The sequence below is a fragment of the Papio anubis genome, chromosome 12 (assembly GCF_008728515.1).
Source record: "Papio anubis isolate 15944 chromosome 12, Panubis1.0, whole genome shotgun sequence".
NCBI classification, from domain to species: domain Eukaryota; kingdom Metazoa; phylum Chordata; class Mammalia; order Primates; family Cercopithecidae; genus Papio; species Papio anubis.
Genome location: NC_044987.1, coordinates 101,293,270 through 101,303,156, shown reverse-complemented (window position 1 = coordinate 101,303,156; position 9,887 = coordinate 101,293,270). Strand labels below are relative to the sequence as shown.

Below are 9,887 nucleotides of genomic sequence, written 5' to 3'. Positions count from 1 at the left end.
CTCCGCCTTCCGGGTTCAAGCGATTTTTGTGCCTCAGCCTCCTGCCTAGCTGGGACTACAGGCATGCACCACCATGCTTGGCTAATTTTTGTATTTTCAGTACAGACAGGGTTTCACCCTGTTGGCCAGGCTGGTCTTGAACTCCTGACCTCAGGTGATCTGCCCGCCTCGGCCTCCCAAAGTGCTGCGATTAGAGATGTGAGCCACTGCACCCAGCCCATATATATATTTTAATCTTACTTCTCAGGGATCATATGTGGTGAAAAGTCAACAGACTAGATTAAAAGTGGTTAATATTTATTAGACTTGGTATACTTACCTCACAGTTCTTTACAATGATTTTGCTGAGCATGGGCATTGAACATGTCCTTTCTGCTGCCTTGAGGGCTTTGCCCTTGATTTAACTGTCTGGAAATTGTGTTTGCAAATTTCTGCCAAGTTGGCATAACTCAATTGCTTTTTTTATGTTCAATGGATTTGTTGATCCAGATGTGTTGAATGCTGACTTTGTGTATGTTTTACAATCCAGATTGCTTAGAGCTTCTTAATTAAAGAAGAAAAGGATTAGCTGAGATTGGAAGTGGAAGCACATCTTTGGTGAATTAATAATTCAGTAAACTGGCCATTTGCCTGATAGAAAAATTGTTGAATTGGTTAATCTTGTGAATTGACTGTTGGTAATTTGACCGTCTGGCAAACTACTGTTGACGAATTGATTTTAGGTGAATTGCTGCTTTTGCACCGAGTGTGATGAGTGACAGGTGGTAGATGCTCAAGAGCTGTGGAATGAATAAAATATATCAAAATGATGTCAGCATTATTAGTTTTTATCATTTGGAAAGGGCTTGTGCCAGAAGTGAGATTGCTTGAAGCAGCTAGAAAAGAACTTATCTGAGAGATAGACATAGTGTTCATATATTATCTTGCAACAAAAAATACCAACTGTCCAAACTAATACATGAAATCCATATTTGAACTTATTAATTGATACCCTGTATTTGCATAATACCTTATGCATATTTCAAAGCCCTTTCACATTCATTACTTCATTGGAGTCTCATTGTAATCCTGTGATGTCAATGAAATACGAATTAATCATTGCCAATGTACAGTTTTAGATGAGACATCATTTAGATTAGGTTTTAGCTGCAAGAATCAGAATCTAAACCTAGATAGAAGTCAAGAAGCTCACAGTCTGGGATAGAAATGTTCTCTCTCTATCTTGTTCCTCCATTCTTTATAGTGTTCATTCCCAAGGTCACTGCCTAGCCCCAAATGGTTGCTGGAGCTCCAGTCATAATGGCAGCATCCTGTTATCAGAAAGCAGGAAGAGATGAAATAAGGCATGCCCCTTCCTTGAGATTTCAAGGGAGGCTGGGTAATGTAATTTTCATTCGAGGTGGGCATGTGCCCTGATAAAAATTCAGGGGTTCTAATACTATAGAAGGAAGAAGGAGAAAATAACTATTAGGAACACTAGCGATTTCTGCTCCAGGGTAAATCAAGCACAAAGCCTGGGCACAAACTTGGATATTCTGATTCCCAGACCAGAAGTTCCCTTCACTGTGGTTTCCCATCTCAGTCAGGTTTACTTTATGAAAATAATTTTGTTTAATTTTTACTTTTTAAAAAAGTCGACAGATAAAATTGTATGTATTTATCACGTATGACAACATTTTGATATATATATATACATATACACACATGTTGTGGAATGACAAAATCTAGCTGACTTACATTACTTCACAAAGTTATTGTTTTTACATTACTTCACAAAGTTATTGTTTTAAAATGTATTCTCAGTAATTGAGTAAAATTTACATTCAGCAAAATGTACAGACCTTAAGTGTACAATCTAATGAGTTTTGACAAATTTATACTTCTGTGAACCAACTTCCCAACAAGATGTAGGATATTTCTATCACCCTGGAAACCTCTCGTGATTCCTTCCAGGCAATCTCCACCCCTCCTCAGGCAGCCACTGATCTAATTTCTATCATCATGAATTAGTTTAACCTGTCCTAAGCTTGTTTAAATGAAAGCATGTACTCTTTTGTATCTGGCTTCTTTCACTTAAAATAGTATTTTTGAGATTCATCCATATTGTGGGTTATGATTGTTTTTATTTAGTGAGTAGCATTCCAAAAACCAGTATGTGTGTGTGTGTGTGTGTACATTTTTTTTCTCTTGGTGGTGGATACTGGGTTGATTTCTTTTTTTCTTTTTTTTCTTTTGCTGTTATGAATAAAAGCGGCTAGAAACTTTCACATTCCCATTTTTTTTTTTCTACTTTATTTTAGGTTCTGGGGGTACATGGTGGGGCTTGTTACATGGGTAAATGGCGTGTCACTGAGGCTTGGTATATGAACGATCCCATTACCAAGGTGGTGAGCACAGAGCCCAATAGGTAGCCTTCCAACCAACACCCCCACCCACACTCCCCACTCAAGTAGTCCCTAGTATCTATTGTTCCCATCTTTGGGTCCAACTGTTTTCAATGTTTAGCTCCCACTTATAATTAAGAACATGTGGTATTTGGTTTTCTGTTCCTGTGTTAGTTCTCTTCTGATAACAGCCTCCAGCTGCATCCAGTGGCTGCAAAGGACAGAGTTTCATTATTTTTTTATGGCTGTGTAATATTCCATGGTATATATGTACCACATTTTCTTTATCCAGTCTACCACTGATGGGCATTTTGACTGATTCCATGTCTTTGCTATTTTGAATAGCTCTGTGATGAACATACAAGTACATGTGTCTTTTTGGTAAAAAGCTTTATTTTCCTTTGGGTATATACCCAATAGTGGGATTCCTGGGTTGAATGATAGTTTTAAGTTATTTGAGAAATCTCCAAACTGTTTTCCACAGTGGGCTGAACTAACTTACATCCCCACCAACAGTATATAAGTGTTCCCTTTTTTTCTGTAACCTTGCCAGCATCTTTTTTTTTTTTTTTTTACTTTTTAGTAATAACCATTTGACTAGTATGAGATAGTATCTCATTGTGGTTTTGATTTGCATTTCTGTAATGATTAGTGATGATAAGCATTTTTTCATGTATTTGTTGGACACATGTATGTCTTCTTTTGAGAAGTGTCTTTTCACACGGAGGAATGCGTATAGATATAATTCTAAAAGAAGGATCTGTGTATTCTTTTTTTTTTTTTTTTTGAGACAGAGTCTCCCTCTGTTGGCCAGGCTGGAGTGCAGTGGCACAATCTCGGCTCACTACAACCTTTGCCCTGCCAGGCTCAAGCAATTCTCCTGCCTCAGCCTCCCGAGTAGCTGGGATTCCAGGTATGTGCCACCATGCCCAGCTAATTTTTGTATTTTTAGTAGAGACGGGGTTTCACCATGTTGGCCAGGCTGGTCTCGAACTCTTGACCTCAGGTAATCTGCCCGCCTTTGGCCTCCCAAAGTGCTGGGATTACAGGGTTGAGCTACTGCGCCCGGCCAGATCTGTCCTTTCTTTCTAATAACGTGATTTAATTATAACTGGAGAAATGAGAGCATAGTCAATGGGTTAATCTTTGCTAGGTTAGGAAACAAAATCAACCTTTTATGGCAAAATTTATAATCTTAGGTGAACAAATACATTTCATACCAAGAATGTTTAAACAAATTTAGTTTCCTATAACAAACATTCATAGATTCATGCTTAACAATGATTTTCCTTAGATTTATGAAACCAAATTTTTCAACGTAGAAAAGATTTTGACTGACAGACTTTCACAGAAACTCAACTTCATGATGACATGTTACAAAATAAATATAGGTTCTACTTAAGTACTTGGGGCTTTTATGTAATTATTTGCTAATTTTCCTTGTGTTTCTTTATAAAGGATAATGCTGAATTCAGTGTTTGCATGCTCAAAAGCAATGTGCCAAATATTTTCTTAAATCTGAAAATATCTCATTATAGTTTTCTTATCAATCATTAGTTGGAACTTGTGGAATCTTGTTTCAACTCTTTCAATCAAGGCTGAGTTACTGATATTTGTGAGTAGCATTAGTACAGGGCACATTTCATTTTATGAAGTGCTCTTATGCCATTTTTAAACCTTTTATTACAGAAAATTTAAAATATGTACAGGTGTGATCAAAGCAGTGTGATGAACTCCCATGTACTCAACACCCAATTTCAATGATTATTAATTCAGGGCAACTTTTGTTTCACCTAAACAAGAGTATATCAACAGCAGCACTATTGACTCATTGAATGAGATAATTCTTTGTTTGGGGGGACTGTCCTGTGCATTGTAGGGGGTTTCACAGCATCCGTGGCTTCTACCCACTTAGATGTAAGTAGCACTCCTTTCCCAGCCAGGGTGTGACAATGGGAAATATTCCCAGACCTTGTCGAATATCCTCTGGGAGCAAAATTGCCCCCGGTAGAGAACCACTGATCCATAACTCATTCACACCAAAGACACAGAGAAGTGCTATTTCAGTTTCCTGACACTTGTGGTCTCTATTCCGTGGGCCACTATTCTGAATAGTGCCACTTTATGTAAGGCCACATGACCAAGTTCTTGATAAGCAGGGGCGGTCGTTCGTGGACTTCTGAACAGCCCCATGCAGAGTAAGTGCAAACATTGGCTGAATTGAATTTGTTCACAATTCCTACTGGTTTCTGCACTTGTTTCCTACAAGGAAGTTTGAGATTTTCCTACAAGTGTGAGTTGTTTTCTGCAAGTTGTTTCCTACAAGGAATTTCAGGTCCTGCTTCCCATGAGGTGGTTGGCCTGATTAGGAAAGGGAAAGGGTGCGGCTCTCTGTGGACCGAACTTCTCTCACCTGATCACACGCCTCCTCCCCCTGGTGTCTTTTAAGCAGTGTGAACTCAGGGCTGAGCTGCCAGGCTCTAAGTTCTCTGTGGAACATCTTGGGGGGCAAGTCTACTTTGCTCTTCTTGTAAATTAGGTGTAATTGAAACCCCGGTGGCATAGCATTTCTCAACATTTCCAAGCCTGAGGGTGCAGGGGAGCAGATCCTCTCTGTTTGGTGAGGCAGGAGCTCTGGCTGGTAGTGTGACCATTTGTAATGCTTCTTGATTGGCTAATGGGGAAACCTGTGTGAGCCTAGGGCTGTTCTCAGGGTGTTATTTACCTCTCCGTGGTTAGAACAGAACAGGCAACTGGTGAGAACGGCGAAGCCACAGAAACACTGGGGTGAGTTTTGCTTTGTGACCATGGGCTTCTTTTGTAGAAATGATTGATTCCGCCTTGAAAGTAAAGAGAATGGTTCCAGGAAGTGTACAGCACATGACAAAGGGCTTTCACGTCTGTCTGGTCTTTGAGGCAAACACAAGTGCTAGGCTCTGGGATTCAGAGATGGAGAAGGTGTGGTGTTAGTCTCTGGGGAACTTTCTTCCTCAATATTTACTGAACACCAACTTACCAAACACTGTGCTGAGAAGGCTGGGAAGATACATAGCCAGTATTATTCATCCTATCTACATTCATTGAATGCTATTGCATGGCTGGCACTGCAGTAAGCGTCAGAGGTGGGGTGGTGGGCAATGATCATCTCTGCCCTAAGGAAACCCATACTCCAGTGGGCAGATGGCCACACAAAAACAATGATAATTCAGTGTGGTAAGTGCTGGGATCCCAAAATGTCCTAAGAGAAGAGGGGTCGATGGCAGAGGCGGCCTGCAAACTGGGGAGATGGCTTGGAGAGGAATCCAGGGCAGGACATAGGACTGGCCCTTAACTTATCCTGGGATGGAACTGGGAGTGGGATTTATGGCACCTATCTGTGATGCAGGCATTATCTGCATGTTACAGTTTGGACCTTGAGTCTCTGAGAGGTTAAAGAACTTTCTAGATCTTATACAAACACTCCCTGAAAAATATGACTGTAAATCCAGGAGTCCAGACTGTTAGTCCTCTCTTCCGTGAGCAGCTTCTTGGTAAAGTTGCCCAGCTGATCTGAGAGTGTGGGGCTGGCGTCTGTCCTTCCTTTGTTTCTGTAACTATATGTTCTATCAGTGATTTCCTTCTGGTTCATGGTGGTCTTTAATCACCTGAGATTGTCCCAATCACGGAAGCAAGGAAGCTTTGTGGTGTGAGTGGAAATGATCTGGCTCCCAGGCTCAGGTGGCCTGGAGTGTTACTGTAGGAGAGGCTATGTGGATATACAAAACCTCAGCCACCTTGGACAGAGTTCAGCATGGACTGGGACAGCCTGCCAATCAGTCAGTGAGCAGTCTCAGTGATGCCCTGAGGTGTTGAAAGCCTGGGCTATGGAGAAGGATGTGTCAGAGCATGAGGGGGCACTGGGATGTGTGTGTGTGTGTGTGTGTGTGTGTGTGTGTGTGTTTGTGTGTAGCGGGGTATTGGACCTTTGTTGCTACTGGAGGATGTGATTGGAGAAAGTGAAAGCGCCAGTAAAGAGGAGAACTGTACATGGATTGAGTTGAGCTGGGCCCTTGGAAGGGGACAAGCTCACCAAGTGACCAAGTGTAGAATGTGAGAATTAGAGGGAGAAGCAGAAATAAGAGGTGTTGATTGTCAAAGGAGGTCCACCAGGGAGATCTCTTCTAAAGACTCTGAATAGTATGTGGAGAGGTTGAGGACACTGTTCTGCAAACCAAAGATAGAAAAGAAGGCCAGGAGCAGTGGCTCATGCCTGTAATCCCACACTTCGGGAGGCTGAAGTGGGTGGACTGCTTCAGCTCAGGAGCTTGAGACCAGCCTGGGCAACATGGTGAAACCTTGTCTCTAAAAAAAATATAAAAATTAGCAAAGCATGGTGGCACATGCCTGTAGTCCTATCACTCAGGAGGCTGAGGTGGGAGGATTGCTTGAGCTGGGGGAAGGCTGCAGTGAGCCGAGATTACACCACTGCACTCCAGCCTGGGTGACAAAGTGAGTCCCTGTCTCAAAAAAAAAAAAAAAAAAAAAGAAGGAAGTGGCATGAAGGAAAGCCGTAGCCAGAAGATAATTTGAAACACTCAAAGGCAATAGAAAGACATCTAACATGGAGACAGTAACACTATCCTGGCTGTTCCACATTGTCCAATGACAGGACTTACTAACTTCCTAATAGAGCTCCTCCTCTAATCTATTTCCACTGGACAGCCCTTTCCATACTTTTGTTCTGTATACTACAGACTTTGTCTGATCCTGCAGACAATGGGGAATCATCAAGTATGTTCATCAACTAAAAGGAAAAACACTTTGGGACTGTTAGGGTCCCCAAAGGCCCTAACAGTCCTTCACAAATTGGTACTAATGTCTATCTACAGCTTTAGTTTTTGCTATTCTCTCCTTTATTCCAGCCACACACAAGGCATTTGTAATTGCCTTCTTGGAATGCTCTTCCCTTCTACACATAACTAACTCCTACTCATCTTTCAATTTCCAGCTCACAGGCATCTCAGCTATGCAAGGGCCTTCATGTAATTCACCCACTCAGTGAAGAAGTCTTTTGTATCATTTCAGATCACACCACCCAAATTGCTGCCTCTTGGTGACAACCTCATGACTAACATACACAATGTGACTGAATTCATTTTTCTGGGACTTTCTCCCAACCAGGAGGTGCAGAGGGTTTGCTTTTTGATATTTCTGTTCTTGTACACAGCAATTGTGCTGGGGAATTTCCTCATTGTGCTCACTGTCACAACCAGCAGAAGCCTTGGTTCCCCCATGTACTTCTTCCTCAGCTGCCTCTCCTTCGTGGAGATCTGCTACTCTTCCACTACAGCCCCCAAGCTCATCTCGGATCTGCTGGCTGAAAGGAAAGCCATGTCTTGGTGGGGCTGCATGGCACAGCTTTTCTTCTTGCACTTCTTTGGTGGCACTGAGATTTTCCTGCTCACTGTGATGGCCTATGACCGCTATGTGGCCATCTGCAAGCCCCTCAGCTACGCCACCGTCATGAACCGGCAGGTGTGTGCTGTCCTTGTAGGAACAGCATGGGTGGGAGGCTTTGTGCATTCATTTGCCCAAATCCTTCTCGTCTTCCACTTGCCCTTCTGTGGCCCCAATGTGATCAACCACTATTTCTGTGACCTGCTTCCCCTTCTCAAACTTGCCTGCTTTGACACCTTCCTCATTGGTCTGCTGATTGTTGCCAATGGAGGCACCCTGTCTGTGGTCAGTTTTGGGGTCCTCTTAGCATCCTATATGGTCATCTTGCTCCATCTGAGAACCCAGAGCTCTGAGGGGCGGCGCAAAGCCCTTTCCACCTGTGGGTCCCATGTCACCGTGGTTATCTTGTTCTTTGGACCCTGCATCTTCATCTACCTGAGGCCTTCTACCACTCTGCCTATAGACAAGGTGGTGGCTGTGTTCTACACAGTGATAACCCCCTTCCTGAACCCTGTCATCTACTCCCTGAGAAATGCTGAAATGAAGAAGGCCATGAAGAGGCTGTGGATTACGACACTGAGACTAAATAAAAAATAGAGGCTGAGTCTTGTTATTGATACTTGGGTTTAGAATGACTGTTGAGTCCAAACCGAAGGAGCAGAATAGGTTGAAGGAAAGTTCACAGGACCTGTTAGTTCCAGATTATTCTACCTGGCCTCTCTCTTTAAAAAGTTCATTTTCATAATTTGAGTAACATTTCCTTTTGTGGAAGTACTAACTTTTTTACCGCCATAAACAACACTGTAGTAAATATTCTTGAACAGACATCTTCAACCATACTTCTGACTTTCTTTTAGGCTTATTTCCTAGAGTGAATTTAGTGTTAGAGTGTAAAGACCTTTGGTGCACAGTGTTACACTGAGTCACCTATCTTGTGAAAGTGCTCTTGACAGAATAGAATCCTGTCATTAAACACTTTTTTTTTGGATAAGAAATATGATTTTACATTGTTTCAAAGTATCTTTCCTCAGGATACCTAGGGGTGTTAATTACAAATAGAAAAATGTAACTTTATAGCCCCTCCCCTCTAAACAATTGCCCAAAGTTAATATCACCAGAAATGAGACCCATTGATGCCATGTGCCTCTTGATATGGTACATGGGAGAGACACACAATATCATTATTGTGCTATTCTTACCAAGAATATATAACCTGAGTCTAATCATAAAAAAACACAAGGAAAGCCCAAACAAAGAACATTCTGCAAAATTACTGTCCTTCAGTCTTCACATGTGTAAAGATAAAGAAAGAAGGAAGAATTACTCAAAATAAAAAATAGGTGACAAGTAAAGGCAACATGTGATCCTGGATTGGGTCTTGGATATTAGATAAAGGACATCTGTGGGACAAAACTCTGTAAATGAGATAATAAAATTACATGAGTGTTAATTTCCTGAGTTTGATCATTGTACTGTGTTTGTCTCAAATAATGTTCTTGGATTAGGGAATTGCTTATTGAGATATCTAGAGATAAAGGGACATGATGTTTGCAGCTTTCAAACATTTCAGAAAAATTATCATTTTTATTGTGTATCTTTAAGGTGAGCAACATACTGTTTTGATATACCTACATGATACACAATGAAATTATTAGTCAAGCAAATTAACATACCTATCACTTTGCAGAGTTTGCTTTTTCTTTTACGGTAAGATTACCTAAAATCTACCTCAACAAATTTCCATCACACAATACTATATTATTTACTAAAGTCCTTATGTTGCACATTAGATCTCTAGACTTATTTATTCTACATAAGTACAAGTTTGCATCCTTTGACCTACTTCTCCACACTTCCACTGTATCAGAAAAATTCTACCCATCTGTTTGTCTACATATCTATTTATTGAGAGAATGAAGGATAAAGAAAACACGGCAAAATACCAATATTTGGGAAATCTGGATTAAGGGAAAACAGGAATTCTTTGTTCTTTATTGGAACTTTTTTGTAAGTCAAATCATTTTATAATAAAAAGTTAATAATGGGGGAGGGGTGAGGGATAAGAAA

At 41.1% G+C, this 9,887-nt stretch overlaps 1 protein-coding gene across 1 annotated transcript; it reads left to right on the top strand.

Annotated features, from left to right (window-relative positions):
- Positions 1-6,923: 6,923 nt before the first annotated feature.
- Positions 6,924-9,887, top strand: LOC101015533 (olfactory receptor 4X2). Its single transcript, XM_003909907.5, has one exon. The coding sequence runs from the start codon at positions 7,488-7,490 to the stop codon at positions 8,415-8,417; it is 930 nt and encodes a 309-aa protein (XP_003909956.2). The 5' UTR covers positions 6,924-7,487; the 3' UTR covers positions 8,418-9,887.